The 19,036-nt window shown below is 43.9% G+C and overlaps 1 protein-coding gene across 7 annotated transcripts in view; it reads left to right on the top strand.

Moving 5' to 3' along the window:
- The window catches only part of LOC124115243 (dynein axonemal heavy chain 1-like), a 121,709-nt gene that overhangs the window by 14,130 nt on the left and 88,543 nt on the right, over window positions 1-19,036 (top strand). For all 7 annotated transcript variants that reach the window (XM_048402451.1, XM_048402447.1, XM_048402450.1 and 4 more), the window contains 5 exons: window positions 8,334-8,559; window positions 9,000-9,119; window positions 9,468-9,692; window positions 10,249-10,404; window positions 16,266-16,464. In XM_048402451.1, coding sequence (XP_048258408.1) covers window positions 8,334-8,559; window positions 9,000-9,119; window positions 9,468-9,692; window positions 10,249-10,404; window positions 16,266-16,464 — 926 coding nt within the window. The remainder of the gene's footprint in view (window positions 1-8,333; window positions 8,560-8,999; window positions 9,120-9,467; window positions 9,693-10,248; window positions 10,405-16,265; window positions 16,465-19,036) is intronic.

Here is a 19,036-nt window from a genome sequence, read left to right as displayed (position 1 = left end):
CTCCAAGTATCCACCAGCACATTATGCATGACGAATATTCCAATTGACTTCACCAGCATGGCTCACAACTGCTTCTCATCACAGATTCCATCAACTGTATTGTACTGCTGGCTCCCCTACACTCATACACTGTACCGGTAGTTACTTGTGTTGGGAATGGGTTGGAAGTTCATCACCAATCGTCAGTGATGATTAGTGATGATTGATTTCTTCCAATCAATCAATCATTGATTATGATAGTTACAAATATTTTATATTTTTCAGGAAAGTTGAATATTTTATTTTCCAAATTACTCATTGTGTTAATGTGTAATTATACACTGATATTAAATGAAATGGCGAACATTTAAAGCAAATATTCTGTTATCATGTAACATTTGTCCATATAATGTATTCAAATATTACTGATTATTGCATCAGTACAGGTTAACCAATCAATGGTCAATCATAGTCAATCATTGGAACATCACTATAGTAACTATGATGCTCAGACATCTTGCAGTGTTAGGGGATAGGGTTATATCTTGAATGCTGTAGGTAGGGCTCAGATTTGCGAGCTATCTTGGTGCTACACCAGGTCCATATGTATAGGGCTTAGGTGACACTTTCCTTCATGGTTTACAGATTTTTGCTTCCTTGGCTCTATCAAATTGAAAATAAGAATAAATTGTTTAGCTCAATATTTTTTATTTATTTGGTTTGAACTGTTTGGGTCAGATAGTTTAGTGGGAAAAGCTAAAGGGTAATTGTGTATAAAATGCTGAATGTTTAGTATTTCTACAGTACACAATGGTATTTGTAGAGTTGAAAGTTTATAGTGGCCAAAGACTATATACAATGCTTTTGATGAATAATTAATTACATTAAGTAATACGTTACCACTGTTATACCGAGGCTGTTGTCTCCCACAACTGCTGCTATAGCGAAATCTACCACAGAGATCTCAATTACCTCATGCAGCACGTGCGTAGCCACCTAGCTGCCATGTGACACCCTTCACTCTTGTCTCCTTCGTCTGCTTAGCAAGACGTGTTTTCTCCTGCTGAAGCGTTCCTGGAAGATTTGGTGATATTTATTATAGTTTATTCTCTAATAAACTGTGCTTTTATGGGGCGTTGCGGTAGCTACGCTTGGTTATAATTTTCCCGCCAAACGGAAAATTTTTCCCGCCCTTTTTTCTCTATACTTGCGGGGTTCGCGTATGCACGTTGTGTTTTACGTTTCCCCTGTTCTTGTATGTTTTGGGGGTTAACATAACTTATTTCTTTAATAAAAGTTATATGTGTATGTTATATGTTCACATTGCTCGTTTATTTTCTTGTGAAAATGCTCGTTTGTGAATCGTTGTGGTGCGTGCGTTGTAACCATGTTTTGTTCTTTGTTTATAGCAAACAATGTCTGACATGGATATGTCCCCAGTATCCACCCCCTCTACCCCTGCTCCTCGGAGTTGTGGGGTGTGCAGAAAGTTTTTGTCATCCCGGGATCCCCACGATCGTTGCCCGCGGTGCAGGGTTCCTTGCGGGGACACCCGGTGTACCCTGTGCGAAGGTCTGGGGCCTGCGGAGTTTGAGCGGTACCGGCTGTACGTACAGTCCGTCTCCACCCCTGTGGTGGCCGGTTCGTCCGGTCGGGGTCCCCGTGCGGGTACCACCTCCTCGGCTGCGGCGGATCCCCTTGCGGCCCTCGGGCTGTCTGGGGCTTCCGTCGCCGCATTATTGTCGAAACTTGTGGACTCCAAGCTGGCGGCCTTATCGCAAGATAGGCCGCTGGCTGTTCCGTCCCCGGCCTCTTCGGTGGCCGCGGGTTCGGACGCGGGGTCCACCGGTACGGCGGCGGCTGCCGTGGTTACCGGTCCTTCCCCCGAACCGTTGCTTCCGCTATCGGTTAAGGACCGCGTTGCCATGGTGTATGACCTCTTCGAGGACATGCCAAAGCCCCTGCCGATACCGCGGGGAATCCACGGTTCCGTGGGTTCCTCCGAGGTATACGACGAGACGTCCGACAAGGCTTTCCCGGCATCAACCTTGCTGCGCGGGATTAAGCCTTCTTTGGAGAAGGCCTTCACGGCTGCCTCCGGTCGGGGTCTCCCGTTACCTCCCCCGTCGTGGAGAAAAGGGTCTTTCCCAGTACATGACCTTGCCTTTCCCGAGGCTGGTCCTTCTGCGGAAGCCCATGTGGAGCGTTTGGGGGTCCGTGCCCCACCGGTTGCCACGGTACCACAAGGTACCTTGCAACAGCTGGACACCCTCGCTCGACACTCCATGCTGGCAATGTCTCACGGAGACACATACCTGGCTGCAGCGGCCAGTCTGGTCGAAGGTTCTCCCACGGACCGAGACCAGCGCATTTACAACTGCTTGCTCGGTTTGAATGCTTCCCTGGAGTACGTTGCCGGGGCTTCGGCCTTTGTTTCCGGCACGTGCCATTTTCTTCGGCGCCAGTCGTATCTGGTTGCTTCAGGGTTGGACGCTGCTAATCAGGAGGTGCTCCTTTCGCAGCCTTGGTCTGCTCGGACCCTGTTTAATAACAAGATCCCTGGGGTTCTGAAGGAACAACAGGCCGCTGTGTCTGCCGAGGCCTCTCGGCACACACTGGATCTTGTGGGGTCCTTGCATAGGCGCCTGGGTGCCGCTCCGAAGCGGAGCGCGCCCCAGGATGCTGCGTCCGGCAGGCCTAAGGGGTCGGGTCCTTCTTCCTCCGGGAAGAAGCCCCGCTCTGAGGGCTCCGGTAAGGGTTCTCAGCAGCCCTTTCGCGGGAAGAAGGGGAACTGGGGGAAGCCCAAGTCGTCTAAGGACGGCAAGGGCCCCTCCAGGTGACTCTCATTGGAGGGGTTCGTATGCCGACAGCGCCAACTTCGGTTGGCCCGTAGGCGAACCCGAGTCACTTGGCCCTGGACAGTTGCGCCTGCCGCAGCCCGTCCGGCCCCCCTCTCTTTCCCCAGTGGGAGCCAGACTCCAGACTTACTGGGAGAATTGGGAACAAGTGTTCGACGACCCGTGGGTGGTCAACACGATTCGGTACGGCTATCGGCTCGATCTCATAGCGAATCCGCCGCTCACCGTTGCCCCGTCGGCAGGTTTCTATTCGGAAACCGATCTTCCCTTCCTCGCCGATGCCATCGGCAGGTTGGTGGAGAAGAGGGCAGTTCGGGAGTTAGCTCTACCAGAAATAACACCGGGGTTTTACTCCAGGATATTTCTCGTTCCCAAGAAGGACAGTGCCGAACTCAGAATGATTCACAACTTGAAATCGTTCAACGAGTTCTACCTGCGCAAACCGCCCAAGTTCAGAATGTTGAGCTTGACGGACCTGAAAGCACTGATCATGCCGGCCGACTGGCTAGCTTCGATCGACCTGAAGGATGCTTATCTGCATGTTCCGATTCACTCGGATCATCAGAAGTATCTCAGGTTTGTCTTTCAAGGCAGGCACTACGAGTGGGTTGTACTCCCATTCGGTCTTTCATCCGCTCCCTGGCTGTTCACCCGGTTAACCACCCCCATAGTGGGGTTCCTCCACCGGAGGGGTGTCCGGTACTTCGCGTACCTGGACGACTCGCTAGTAGCAAATCGAATGTCGGACACCCTGTCACGCCATCTCGTTTTCGCACGTCGGCTCTTGGAGCAATTGGGGTGGATTGTCAATCTCCCCAAGAGCGAGTTAACCCCTTCTCAGAACTTGCAGTTCATCGGAGGTCGGTTCAACACGGTGTCCCATCGCCTATTTGTCCCCCCAGACCGGTGGCACAAAATTCAGGCGATGATTGCCAAAGTCTTAGCGGTGCAACAGACTGTTCACTTTTGGGAACAGCTGTTAGGGCTACTTGTATCAGCCCAGGACTGCACCGAACGGGGTCGTCTCCAACTCCGCCCGCTGCAACGGTTTTTAATCCAGTTGTTAGCAACGGAGGTGAACAGTGCGACCGTCGCCCTCCCGGATCGGCTCCGACCGCATCTGGAGTGGTGGACGCTCCCTTACAATGTCTTATCAGGAGTCTCTATGCGGCCCTACCGGGCCACGTTGAACCTGTATACAGACGCCTCTCTAGTGGGCTGGGGCGCCCATCTAGAGGGGGAGGTGAGCTCGGGGCTGTGGTGCGTAGACGAACTAGGTCTTCACATCAATTGTCTCGAGTTCAAGGCAGTGATCAACGCAGTCAATCACTGGAAGCATCGTCTCGTCGACGCCCGGCTCATGCTGGCGACCGACAACACGACGGTAGTGTCCTATGTGAACAAACTGGGGGGAACCCACAGTCACTCGCTACTCGATCTCACGTTCGAGTTTTACGCTCTGGTGGACAGTGTCCCGTGCCAGATACGCGCCCGTCACATCCCAGGTGTGCGGAACGTACTGGCCGATGCTCTATCGAGGCCTCAGGATCCGAGCCCCACAGAGTGGATGCTGAACCCAGTGGTGTTTCAGTGGCTGTGCGAACGTTTGGGTCGTCCGATGGTCGACCTGTTCGCAACACGGTTCAACAATCAACTCCCGTTGTTTGTATCACCAGTCCCGGACCCGAGGGCCATCGATCACGATGCTCTCGCGTTAGACTGGACGGGCTTGGACGCTTATGCTTACCCGCCGACAGCGTTGATACCACACATTCTAAGCCGGCTTCGAGGAGTTCGCTGTCGAATGTTACTGATCGCGCCCATGTGGCCGAACAGATCGTGGTACCCCGACTTGCTGACCCAGGTCACGCAGTCGCCACTCCCACTGCCTGTGAGACCGGATCTCTTGATCCACCCTCACACCCGTCAGCTTCATCCAAACGCAGGGCAGTTCAATCTGCACGCGTGGATGTTGTCACCGAGCGTCTGAGGAGTAAAGGTTTTTCTCGCCGGGCGTCTCGGGCATACGTTAGTATGCATCGTGATTCTACCCAGAAGGTGTATAATGCACGTTGGGTTATTTTCACGAAGTGGTGTTGTAAACATCACATTCATTCGCCAGATAAGGTATCTGTGCAGGATATTGCTCGTTTCATGTCTCACTTGCGAGAGACCCGGAAACTCTCCGGGGGTTCCATTGCCAACTATGTCTCGTCCGTTGCTACGGTACGGGACGTTGCTATGGGTACCAGTCTCTCCAAAGAGCCGGTGATACGGGGTATTATCAAGGGTTTCAAACAGCACGATCTTAAGAAGGGCCGCCTTCGGGCACCGGCCTGGGATCTTTCCCTAGTGTTGCAATCACTCACGGAAGCTCCGTATGAACCCTTGCATAGTGCTTCGTTCCGGCATGTGACTTGGAAAACAGCATTTCTCCTCTCCTTTGCCACGGCGGCACGTGTATCCGAAATTCATGCACTCGATGTCGCCAAGGTACGATTCGATAGGGGTGACGAAGGAGCGGTCCGCCTGGGCCTGCTCATGGGCTTCGTCGCCAAGAATCAGAGAGTCGGGCAAACGGAGAGAGAATTCACTGTAAGATCCCTCAAAGAAATCTTACATCCTGCTGATACTGAGGACAGAGCGCTGTGTCCGGTTAGGGCCCTTAAGTATTATCTTAAGGCTTCGAATGAACGTAGACAAGGGCGTGACCGTCTGTTCATATCGTGTAACCCTAATCGCACGGTTGACATAACTCGCAACTCGATTGCGTTGTGGCTTCGTTCTGTCATCAATCTGGCGTACCGGTCTCGGGGGTTACCGGTAGCGGGGTCAAACCCGCACGAGATCAGGGCGCTAGCGGCAACATTTGCCCTACACTCGAATATCTCTGTTCACAGAATATTACGAGGTTGTTACTGGCGTTCTGACTCGGTTTTTGCCAATCATTACCTCAGAAAGGTTTCTGATGAAGACGTGGAGGGGGTGCACCGTCTTGGGCCGCTGATCGCGGCACAAGCGGTCATCTAGGGGGTGTGTCCAGCGCAATTCCAAACTCCGCAGTCGTCAGTCCTTGCACGGTGGTCAATCTGGGTCGTCTCCAATGTTCCCACGCCGTGGGTACAGGAGTGGGGGTCCTGCAAACCAGCGCACTCACACCACAGGTGAGGCGGCTTTTTGTGTGTTTTGTCCTTATTTGTATTTTGACAATTATGCATTTAATTGTCTGTCGTGTATTCCAACCTTGCGATACATGCTTACGAATACTGGAATTAGGTCACGCGCCTAATGCATACTTTAAGTAGGCTTGCTCTGGGATATACGGTCTGAAGGAAATTAATTTCCCTCTTTTCGACTGTTTAACCTGATCTAAGATTTAGCTCAAGCGGATACAGTGTTCTCATCCGCTGCGGCGATGAAATACCTATCCAGTGGGGCCGTTTGGAGTCACCAATCGTTTTGGCATTGACGATTGAGCCTTACGGTATGCGCTTGACAGTGCTTTGGTATTCCTATAGGGTAACGCCTAGCTAGGTGCATGCGCATCGAGTGCTTCCGCCTTGGTGTTTACTTCCGCTGGTCGGAAGGAACGCTAGCAGTCAGGATTCGGGTTGTAGGTGCTCCCCACCGCCTACTGTGGTAGTCAGCCTCGGTATAACAGTGGTAACGTATTACTTAATGTAATTTGTAGAATTTTCCTATTCGGAATATTCTATAAGTAATACGTTACCACTGGGCTGCTGCCCGCCCGTCCGTCCCCCGAGCACTTGCTCTCGCAGGAGACAAGAGTGAAGGGTGTCACATGGCAGCTAGGTGGCTACGCACGTGCTGCATGAGGTAATTGAGATCTCTGTGGTAGATTTCGCTATAGCAGCAGTTGTGGGAGACAACAGCCTCGGTATAACAGTGGTAACGTATTACTTATAGAATATTCCGAATAGGAAAATTCTACAACTTTTGAAGTTTACTTTGTTTCCTTAAATAAATTTTTATTATTTTTATTATTGTTTAGAAAAAAGATGATGTATGTAAATATATTTATTTCTGATTGCATCTTTTGCCTCCAATTGTTTTGGTCTGTAAAATTAAAAAAAAAAAATGTGTTGCCTGAAGATAGAAGTTCTCTGCACAGCAGTGGCACTGTAGACCTGGAGCCTGCCTGCCCTGGGAAGTACCTGTACTCCTATACTATAACATCCACTCATGACAGACATAGCACTACTGCTGTGTGGAGTCAGTCATTTCATGGCATGTGTCACAAACTTATTAGGCAGAATGTCATTTCTTTATGGAATGTATAGTCATTATGTCAAGGCTAGCATTAAAAGAATGAGATTTGGGATAGCGCTGTTTCAGCATGTGGGACAGCATGTGGGCATTGGATCATGTTGATACTAAAGTATCATACTTTTGAGATAAGTGAAATGAAAATATGATTTAGTGTTCAATAAAATCACAATTTCAATTCACTTCTGAACCTATTAAAATGCATAATTCATTGTTCAACAAAACAATTTGTGATATTTAGTAGTTTGTGTTTTGAAATTAAGGTTCTTGAATCTGTCAGTCAAGAAGAACTGAATTTCTAGATTATGTGACTAAACAAGTTTTGTTTTCATATTATGTTAATTTTTCCTAAAATACAAACTTTAATATGAGTAGTTGTATTTATGTCAAAGATTGTACCAGCAAGTGTTAATGATATTTAAGAATGTAAGGTATTACAGTGTTCTAGAAAGGAGGTTTGTGGCACAACATGTGGCACAACCCTATAATGTTGAAATTCAAGGATTTAGGACCCCTTTGATTCCAATACCATCACAGCAAACATCTAAGACCGCATTTGAAACACCCTTGATTTGAAACGATGTTTCATTTTAAAATACTCGTATTGACAGCATTATGTTTCTACCCAGGAAGGACATGTTGTAGCTGTTGTTGTTTCCCCAGGTAGTGGTCCAAGTTAAGAATGAAAATCATGGGGTCCTTAACTCTGATGTTAACTCTGAGTAAGGATTTAGGGGTCTCTAGATTCAAATAGTAAGGGGAAAACCTCAAGAACCCCGCCCATGCCATGTTTTGATATTGAATCAGTGAATAAGATCCTATGCTGGTTGGTATCATATTACATGGTTTGATATAAGGTAAGTGAAATGCACTGAAGCTAAAGGTTGTCACTAGCCTCTAGGGCCAACACATTCATACTGCAGAATTAGAAATTGGCACTAGTCCTATAGTCCTTGCCAAACTGCCTAATAGTTAAGGTATCATAAGGACCAGTAGAAATTAGCTGTTTTTAAAGGTTTTGCTATATGTTACCATTATAAGGACTAGTGGACTAAAAATGTGAGTTTTTCATAGATTGTTATTCATAGATAGGACATCACCTTCAGTCATAGGACATCACCTTCAGTCATAGGACATGCACCTCAATACAGAAGTGCATCATCACTGCTGTGAACAATGTTTAATCATCAACATTGTGACTGGTTCCAGGACATACGAGGGTGAAGGTCATACAGCAGCAGAGGTCAAAAAAGAGGTTGAGATGCACCTACAGGAGAAGGAAATACTTGAACAGGCATTGCCAAGCAACATCATCATTGGACCATTCTGGGTGAACACTGAGAATGTTCGGCAGGCACTGTCCAAGAAGAGGAAGAACCTGAGTAACGCTGTCCTGGAACTCCTTGCAAGACAGCTCCGGAAACAGGCAGATGATGTGAGTTGACATAGGGCACCTCTGAGAGATGATGGTATTAGGAGTCCGACCATTTGCTCTACTTGTGGGAGGATTCATGGTATTTGTTTGAAAAATTAGTTTGTTCCTGAAATTATTGCAAGGAATATTTTGCCTCAGGTTTTACCTCCACACCCAACCCACCCCAACCCCCCCAAAAATGTTTTAAAAAATGGATGTCCTGAAAAGCTGTCAATGGCCAAGAATTCTGACTCTTTAAAAAAATCCCAGCTTCTTGTCTTCGTCAGTTGCATCAAGCAGGGAGCATTCATGAATCTTGACAATAATAAATTTTCACTGTGACATTATTTGTTCGTATGGTTTTAGAGTGCCTGTTTTTGGCAGCTGTTGTAAGGCTTATGAGTTGTTCATATTCTGAACTAACGATAATGATGATGTTCTGAACCTCTTTTGGTGTTCAGGCTTGTGAGGAGTTCAAGGCATTCAGTCGCAAGCTGTATGAGAAGCCAAACTGCATCGAGGAACTGTCTGAGATGAAGGAGTGGATGAAGGCCATCCCAGACAAGCTGAAGGAACACCAGGTAAGTCTACAATCTTCTACCTTCAGCTACAGGTATCACTAAAATGTTCAGGATTCTGATAACAATATAGAATCAATTCTACAGTTTCAATAACCCTCAAGTATCAACCACCATGAATCTTTGTAGCCAGTTGGGATTCCAGGGAAGAATAGATCCTCAGTAACACATGCTTGTGTTTAGAGCCAACTTATGAGGATTGGGTGGTCAAAATGGTGTACCCCAGTGGTATGGATAATTGTTTGTTTGCAATCACAGGCCTGCCTGGCCTCCATCAATGTGATAACTGGAATATTGTTGACTGCAGTGTAAAACAACATTCTCTCACTCAGGAAGGTATGTATGTTGTAGGAACTGATAGACAAGGCCATGACAGACTATGAGCTGATAGAGGAGTTCTACTACAACCTGTCCACGGATGACTTCAATGCAAAGTGGACTGCCATTGGTTGGCCTCACAAGATCGAGCATCAGATGGAGCAGACCAATCAACAACTGGATGAAGATGAAGAGAGATTCCGCAAGCTGCAATCATCTGACCAAACAAACTTTGAAGACCGGCTTGATACCCTGCAGGTGTGGCTCAGGATGGTCAAAGATTTGATACTGGAAGATCTACTTGAGTTGATTTTGTTATATCCCTACAAATCGTTTTGAGGCACTATTTGGTTAATTACACAAGGACGTCATTTTGCTGACCAGATCTCCTAGGTTTCTGGTCTATAAATTCTGAAAATTATACTCAGAATTTCTACTTTCTTTTTGGTGGAACAGTTTCTTTCTATCATAACAGGAAGCTCAAAACTAATGGAAGTTGATTTTGATGTCCATCTGTTTCATGATTGGTTGTATGTGGGTTGGTTGTAGCTGGCAGACGTCAGGTAGTAATCTCTAGTATGTGGGTTGTTCCAGATGGTAGTAGCTGGCAGACGTCAGATAGTAATCTCTAGTATGTGGGTTGTTCCAGATGGTAGTAGCTGGCAGACGTCAGGTAGTAATCTCTAGTATGTGGGTTGTTCCAGATGGTAGTAGCTGGCAGACGTCAGGTAGTAATCTCTAGTATGTGGGTTGTTCCAGATGGTAGTAGCTGGCAGACGTCAGGTAGTAATCTCTAGTATGTGGGTTGTTCCAGATGGTAGTAGCTGGCATGGCTGCCCACACAGACATCTCCAAGGCTCATGAGATCGCCAATGACGTCCGCAGGGTCCACAAGCAACTGAAGGAAGCCCAGACTCTGGCCCAGACCTACAACACCAGAGAGAGACTGTTTGGGATGCCTGTGTCCAATGTGAGTCTCTATACAACAGGCAGACGGCTGGCCTGGTTCAAGCTGCTGTGCAAGGCTCTGTCTTGAGTGTTTGGTGTCACTGGGTTTTTGTTCACAGCTCCACCAACAAGATGCCTCTTGTGTTTGCGTGTGCGCTTTAGATATTGCGTTGATCAATCTTGTTGCAGGTTTTCTCTGAAGTGTCAAGCAGCACATCTCCTATCCACAATTTTTCTCCATTTCAGCTGTGTCCTCACCTGGTCACTGTTTACTCATGTTTCTATATTTGTTTTTGCTGCCACATTTGTAGAGACCAAGACCCTTTAAGAAAATTGTAAGGACCCAGATTTGTCTCTGCATCCTATTTACTATAGGCAACTGAAGTAGCAGACACTTACTTGTTCGTGGAGAATGCTGACTTGCATGATCACAGATTGTCACAGATGGAATGTCACATGGCCACAGTTGCATTCACAGATTGCAGAAATATGCATTGATCTGCTTTATACTACCTTGTTTCAATGGACTTTATGCTATCTCAATGGATATCACACTGTCAGTGGACATTTTACTGTCCTAGTGGAAGTTATGCTACATTATTTGACCTGTTACTGCCTAAGTTGACATTATGCCATCTTAGTGGACATTAAACTACCTCAATGAACAATACACTACCTCAGTGGACATTATATTATCTTAGTGGATGTTATACTTCTCAGTGGACATTATACTACCTCAGTGAACATTATTCAACCTCAGTGGACATTTTAGTATCTTAGTAGACATTATGCTACTTCAGTGGACATTTACTATCTTAGTAGACATGCTACCTCAGTGGACATTTTACTATCTTAGTAGACATTGTGCTACCTCAGTGGACATTTACTATCTTAGTAGACATTATGCTACCTCAGGGGACATTTTATAATCTTAGTAGACATTATGCTACTTCAGTGGACATTTACTATCTTAGTAGACATGCTACCTCAGTGGACATTTTACTATCTTAGTAGACATTGTGCTACCTCAGTGGACATTTACTATCTTAGTAGACATTATACTACCTCAGGGGACATTTTATAATCTTAGTAGACATTATGCAATCTTGGTGGACATTTTAATATCTTAGTGGACATTATGTATTACAGTGGACATTCTGCTATCTTTGTGGACACTACACTTTCTCAGTGGACGTTATATTGTCTTAATGGACATCGTATTATCTAAAGGGACATTAAACTATCTCAGTATAGAAGTTCTGCAGGTACAAGCTCCGTCTTCCAGCTGTGTAAAATGGCTTCAGCGTCCTTGTACAAGGTTGTTGATCTATCCTACTACCATAACAAACCCTACCTCGACTGTCACTGCATGTTACTACACTCTAGCACACAGAGCCTACTGCATATACTGCTGCTGTTTGTACGGCTGTATATACACCATCTCCATGTGTGTATCACTGTACCTATGTATCACTTGTATCACTGTCTGCTTTGCATCCATGGTACACATGTAGCCAGTGCATTATGATATGCACATTTTAACAATGTGGACGTGTTTTCATGTCTGAAAATATTTCTACATTTGTGTAAGGTCATGATTGCACTTAGTATAACAGTGAATTAATTATAGATATTAAAAATGTAATATATCTGTAGCATTTAAATAATATTTTTATTAGATATTATATATGTAGTATATCTGTAGCATTTAAATAATATCTTATTTTCACAAACTGTTATTCATCCACACGAAGTCTAGAACACCCCTGCCATCATACTGCTTGAATATTGCTAAAAGCGGCGTAAAACCATACTCACTCACTCTAGGAACACAAGGGGGCAGTGGGGTAGCCTAGTGGTTGAAGCATTTGCTTGTCATGACGAAGACCCAGGTTTTATTTCCCTACAATGTGTGAAGCCCATTTATGGTGTCCCCCGCAGTGATATTGCTGGCATATTGCTAAAAGCCATACTCACTCACTCACTCACTCACTCACTCACTCACTCACTCACTCACTCACTCACTCACTCACTCACTCACTCACTCACTCACTCACTCACTCACTCACTCACTCACTCACTCACTCACTCACTCACTCACTCACTCACTCACTCACTCACTCACTCACTCACTCACTCACTCACTCACTCACTCACTCACTCACTCACTCACTCACTCACTCACTCACTCACTCACTCACTCACTCACTCACTCACTCACTCACTCACTCACTCACTCACTCACTCACTCACTCACTCACTCACTCACTCACTCACTCACTCACTCACTCACTCACTCACTCACTCACTCACTCACTCACTCACTCACTCACTCACTCACTCACTCACTCACTCACTCACTCACTCACTCACTCACTCACTCACTCACTCACTCACTCACTCACTCACTCACGGAACTCACGGAACTCATGGAACACAGGCAATGTATTGATGACTTAGGAAACTTGCCAGTGCAGGGACAATCAGGGATACACTTGTTCCTTATTGAAAGTCATCCCAAAGGTATGGGGATTCTGGCTAAGATTTGGTCACAAGTAGCCTATACTTGTCATAAGTGGCGACTTAAGGATCGGATGGTCAGGCTTGGTGATGTGGTTAATAGCTTGTCACCATACCCCAATGGCATGGATCATTGTACACAATATCAATCACTGGTTTGTCAAGACATGATTATTTACAAGCCTCTATCATATTTCTGGACTATTTCCGAGTGAGGCATTAAGCAGCCAACAAAACATATAGTGCCATCTACTTTTGTTCCTGTCCAGTGCTGCATGTCACTCACTGGCTTCACACTACTTCACATGACATGACTACTAGTCCCACACTTTAATCTTGTAACAGCACATGCTTTCACGTACATCTTCATTGTTCTCAACTTTCAGAAAACCAGGTTAGAAATCTCACATTGTGCTTCTTATTAACATTTAACCTTAATTGCAACTGAAAACATACATGATCTGAATAATAATATACACATTCTGAGGTATAAACAACAAATGCAGTTACCCAGATCTAAATAGAATTTAGGGAGAAGAAACTAGCTGGATCTGGGTACTAATCCTAGTGTTTGTAGGTGTCCTTGTGTGTGCATGGTCATGTCAACATTATCATCAAGGGTGTGGATATCATCAAATTGTCACTTGGCTTTGGGCATGAGACTGTCACAATTTTTACTTGTCCCAAATTAAAGGCTGTGTCTCACATTTCAAAGCCACAAAATATTCAGACTGGATATTGCACTATGTGGCCAGTTGTGTAAAACCAAGATTTAGACTGCATGTGTCCAGTTGCTTTTTGAATCCCAAATCAGATTTTCCAACAAATCGCACTGCTTGATTATAAGTGAGAAATGCCATTCACATGCAAGTTTCTGATGATATAGGCTAACAGGAGATGGACAACTGAAATGTGTTATTCTGGTCTAAATATCAGTATGTAGATATTTAGGTAATGAATTTTAGTCCCTAGAGGAATTTTAACTTTTCCACTGACGACTGAAATGCTCAAACGTTCCTGTACTTCTCTGGCTCCTGGCTCCAGGCTTCAGGCTCCAGACTCACTGCTGTTTGTATGCTTTCACTCTGCTCTCTTTCAGTATGTATTGTATGTACATATGTGGCAAATATCGTATGCATGTTTTCTGTTTACTTCATTTGTACAAAGTTCTTCCTTGAAACAATACATCTGAAGCTTAAACCTTTCTCGCTGTACGAAATCTGAAAATACTGTGATCCCCTCCTAAACTGTCATCTCACAGTTCACAACCAGCAAAGCAAGCCAACCCAAATATACCAAGTCTCCATTATAATCAGTACTCTTTGGGCAGTATCATTGTACAGTTACCGGCAGCGCCAGCATACCAAGTCTCAGTTTCAGTTTCATTGTTTATATGTATACGATAAAACGTTTTGGTTGAAGATGTCTTTTCCTGAGCTCAAGGTATAGTGAAACAATACAGTGTGATGCGGTAAAAGGAATTCAATCAAAGTATTCAAGAGAAAAAACATGTGCAGCATGGACCAGCTGGAGTCATGACATGTTAAATTGAACAACTGAAATGTAGAACCTCAAAGTAGGTTTATAACTGACCCATTTTAAAACCTAGTTTTGGAAGATGAGCTAGTTACAAGGTTGACCCGAGGTTGTCAGGAACCTGATGCAGTGTAGGGTAACTTGGTCTTAGGTTTATAAAGGTATATCTAGGCTCTATCACTGTAAAATTACCAGTGGTCCAAACTTGATTATATACAGAATGGCCTCATATAGCTGGAATATTCCTGAGTTTGGCACCAAACAGGATACAGAACAAACGAGATATTTTAGTGTTGTGATTCAGATGGATGTTTCCTGGAAGGAAAGCTATGTCACAGACCTACTAAATACCCATCACACTGGGATCTGTTAGTTTCAGTGCATTTAAGACAGCTTATCTAGTTGCATGTTTTTTATTTATCTTCTGCTTGATCACTTGTATTTAAGCATTTTGTATAGATGTTGATTTATATTTTAAGCACCATTTTTGTATATGCATCTTGAAGCAACCATTGACATTATCTAAATCTTGAGCATGCACTTGTTCACAATTTTTTTATTTTTTTATTTATTGACATGATTAGGTCATAATTATTTTCTGTTGAATCAAGATGGATATGTTTATATTTCTAGCTGAACAGACCTGTCAGATTTATATGTTTAGTGTTAGAGAAGAAAAATGTTTAGTATTCAAAGTGACAATATTAAGAAAAACATTCCAAGAAAGGATCTGTGTGGGGATTCCAGAGCAGAATAGGTTCTGATGAGGGTGCAATTGGCTCTTCAGAGTTTCGTCCCTTGGTCACGCCAGAAACCTATGATTATGGGTTCACCCCAATAATAATAATAATTGTCCAACCCTACCTGAGCTTGTGGATTTCACCAAAGAGGTAAACGTCTGAGACCTGCATCGCTTCTGGTTTTCCACCCCCATCAAGATGACAGGCCACGATATCTGGAATACTGTTCACTCACTCACTTACTCACTCACTCACTCTGATGGTGTGGTCGTCACAGTGAGTGTGTCATCGTTTCCCAGTGGTGTTTGTTGTTGCTCATGCTATCAACCACTGCTTTGCTTGGCCCAACTTGTCTATGTACAGGTCGCTGGGATACGGTTGGATATTGCAGAGTGTGACATAAAACCACATTGAAAAAGATTTTTCTATTTTTCCATCACACTAAAATGCTGCTAGACAGGTCTGTACAGCAGAATGTCATTGTTTATTATAGATGTGTGCTGTAGCTCTGTGCTGTAGCTCTGTGCTGTAGTTGTTACATAGATGTCCAAGCCTTTCAAGCCTGTGCAAGACTTCACAAGGGCACACACCTTGCCCCATCAATACATGACTACCCAGTTCTAGATCTGACTTCATTAAGTTTTGACAAAATGTTTCTGTATTTGGAAAAGACTAAAAACTAATTTCAATAATGAAAAAAACTTCAAAGTTGATCGATGTGGGAAAGTAAAAAAACAATGTAAAAATACTTCATTTTTTCTTAATTTCATACCATCAACAATACTTTTATGACATTATTTGAATGACACTTTTTAAGAAAGTACTCCTATATTACATTTTTCTAAATTAAAAATCAAGTATAGAGAAAATGGTACATGATTTGAAAAGGCAAGTGGTGTAGTCTTATCAACACTGTATTCGAGTAGGATCTCCTTACACCATTGTTCATCCTTGTTATTGAGGACGGCAATGCTGGAAGGTCAGATACTGTGATACAGGGTCGTATATATCATACCCCCATGTGCTGTTTAGTCCTCATAACCCTAGTGTGCTTCCTGCACGTTACGAGGTATGTTTGTTATTCTAGTACGACAAGCTGACAAAGCTTGTCAGGGACTTTGATCCATTCCGCAATTTGTGGATCACCGTGTCCGACTGGCAACGATGGAATGACAGCTGGAACAACGACCCTCTCACTTCCATAAACGCTGAAGATGTGGAGAAAAATGTTAACGAGGCATACAAGACCATGCACAAATCGGTGAAGATCTTCCAAGATATTCCAGGTACATATATACTATATATGGCACAACTTTTTCAATATTTCTCCAGTGTCAATTTTTAGAAGACTTTGTTGCCATTATGACAAAGAAATCTCTACATTTACTTTTTTGTTTCAGGATGTATTTGTTCATATGTTTTTTAAATGGTATTAGATAGATTTAACATGATTTTTATAATATATCTGTATGTAGGGATTAGGAAAATAGTCTCTAGTCAATATGATGCATGAAGAAAACTAGTTATATATGTAGATTAAAAGAAAGTTTTAATTTCAGCTTCACACAAACCAGATTTATGCTTTTTAGTGGCTTTCAGATAGTATTATTGGTTTGAAATGAGATTTTGTTGTGTTTGTATGCCATATCATCACATTAAACAAATGATTTTACCACTTGGCTGCTCAGATGAGGACCCTGACAGCGACAGTGACAGCGACAGTGATGAGCCCAGTCGCCTGTCATCTGTCATATTCACTCTGTCGCCACATTGCAAGTTATACATTATCAGTGGCTGTGATGTCGTGATTCACGCCCATCTGCTGCCACAGGGCACGCGTGCGGCTGTCCAACAACACGGCAACAACAACACAACCCTTGTGACATGCACATCCCACAACAACACAGCCAACTCCCATAGGTTGTCCACCAACTGATCAACACAATCCCTGTAGGATTGCACATTGTCGGGTATTAGAGGATGATATCACAACATCGATTAACCGATTATATATCAATACTGTTAAGATAAATACCCTAAAACAGTCGCCACTTAAGATTCGTTTCCAATGCAGTTAGATTAACATAACGCTAAAAATAGCCATCCAATCAAATTGAAACAAAAGATAAGTCACAAGTACTCGATTCACCTTGTTGTGTGCCATCTTAACTACAACTGCGAATGTCTTGCAGCATAACGACTTTCCTTCCATTGTTTGAATACATATGAAAACATTTTCTTCAGCTAATAGATCATTTATAACAGTCTTCTGTTTCAAAAGAATATATCAACATCTTGCTCATATGATGATGCAATCATGAATATGCCAAACTCACATTCTTTGTTTGTTTCTTGTATAACGCCGCACTCAGCAATATTCCAGCTATATGATGGCGTTCTGTAAATAATCGGGTCTGGACCAAACAATCCAGTGATTGACATCATGAGCATTGATCCATGCAATTGGGATCGGTGACATGCATCAACCAAGTCAGCTAGCCTGACCGCCCGATCCCATTAGTCACCTCTTACGACAAGCATAGTCACCTTTTACGGCAAGCATGGGTTGCTGAAGACTTATTCAACCCCGGATCTTCACGGGTCTAAACTCACATTCACTCAGGGTATATTGTTTGTTGATCTCAAGGTCAGGGGAGAGAGAAAGTCTGTGCTAAGTTAGTGATGATAGATGGGAGATGGTGATGCCACTCCTGAAGCGAAGGTATGGTGGCGACTGAGTCCAGGGTATTTATCAACAGGAATGAGATGTAGTACATAATAGAATGAAGGATGATGATACCCATAGTCAGGATGTCTGCTGGTTCTTGTGTTCACTGAGCAGCCACAACTATCATGTATTGGAAGTGCATTAGCAATGTCAATCTTTCACCATTTTGAAGTTGGGCTCAAAGATTTGTTTTTGCAAATTGTGGATTGGCTTAAAACCTTCTACTTCAACAAAATTAGGGATTGGCTAGTGCTGGAAGATTGGCCTGTGACTTTGAAGTTACACTAGCTATTACGAGAAACATATACGACAAGTCTATTTGTCGGCAATATATCAAGTCAGTTAATTCTCATTTTACCAAGGGATGAATGACCCAGTTGTGTTAGGTGCAAACATTCACTGTGCAAATCTACATCCTGTAGCCTTGCCATAAACCTATGATTGTGGGGTCAAATCCTTGTTCCTCTGATTCCATTTCTCGATACCATATTTCAGCACCATTCCATTTGTCAGCTTGTGGGTTTCACAAAAGTGAGGTTGTGTGAATAAACATTTGTTATAATATTTTAAGTTTCTACAGTGAGCTCAAATTCCAACCTTCACTCAACAGGGGAGGTAACTCTCAATACATATCTAAATAAAAGTATGAAACTATATCTGGCACAGATCAGCAGACATCCTTTGCTCAGTTCTATTGAAACTAAAACTAAAATGACATTATTCATAGGAATTTCCATCAGTGCCAAACACATATTGAAAATGTACAGTTCATTTGTCCCATACACCTGTCCCCCATGGCATGAATATCTGGCTGGCTTGTTTGACTTGGGTGTCATCACTGGTGTTTAACATGAGCACATGATGCAGACAGCATAACTTGTAGAATCCCTGTGGCCTGTTGGAACTTTCACAGTTACCATGTTCTGTCGTGAGATCATTCATTGCCACAAGAAATCAGGCTAGGATGTAGTTAAATAGAATAAGTAGTAACCAGCTGCCGGAAATAAGTTGGTCCACAATCTCCTTTCAAATAGATTGTTATATTTCAGTGAGGCAACTCTTGAGCCTTGACAAATGTCAATTCTTCTCTCTTCCAACTCTTCTGCTAATTGACTCACTTTTTGTACTTA

Source organism: Haliotis rufescens, unplaced genomic scaffold, assembly GCF_023055435.1.
Source record: "Haliotis rufescens isolate VD_foot unplaced genomic scaffold, xgHalRufe1.0.p SCAF_26, whole genome shotgun sequence".
In the NCBI taxonomy this organism is placed as follows: Eukaryota; Metazoa; Mollusca; class Gastropoda; order Lepetellida; family Haliotidae; genus Haliotis; species Haliotis rufescens.
The sequence above is the reverse complement of the archived record's forward strand: the minus strand, read 5'-3'. Positions and strand labels throughout refer to the sequence as shown.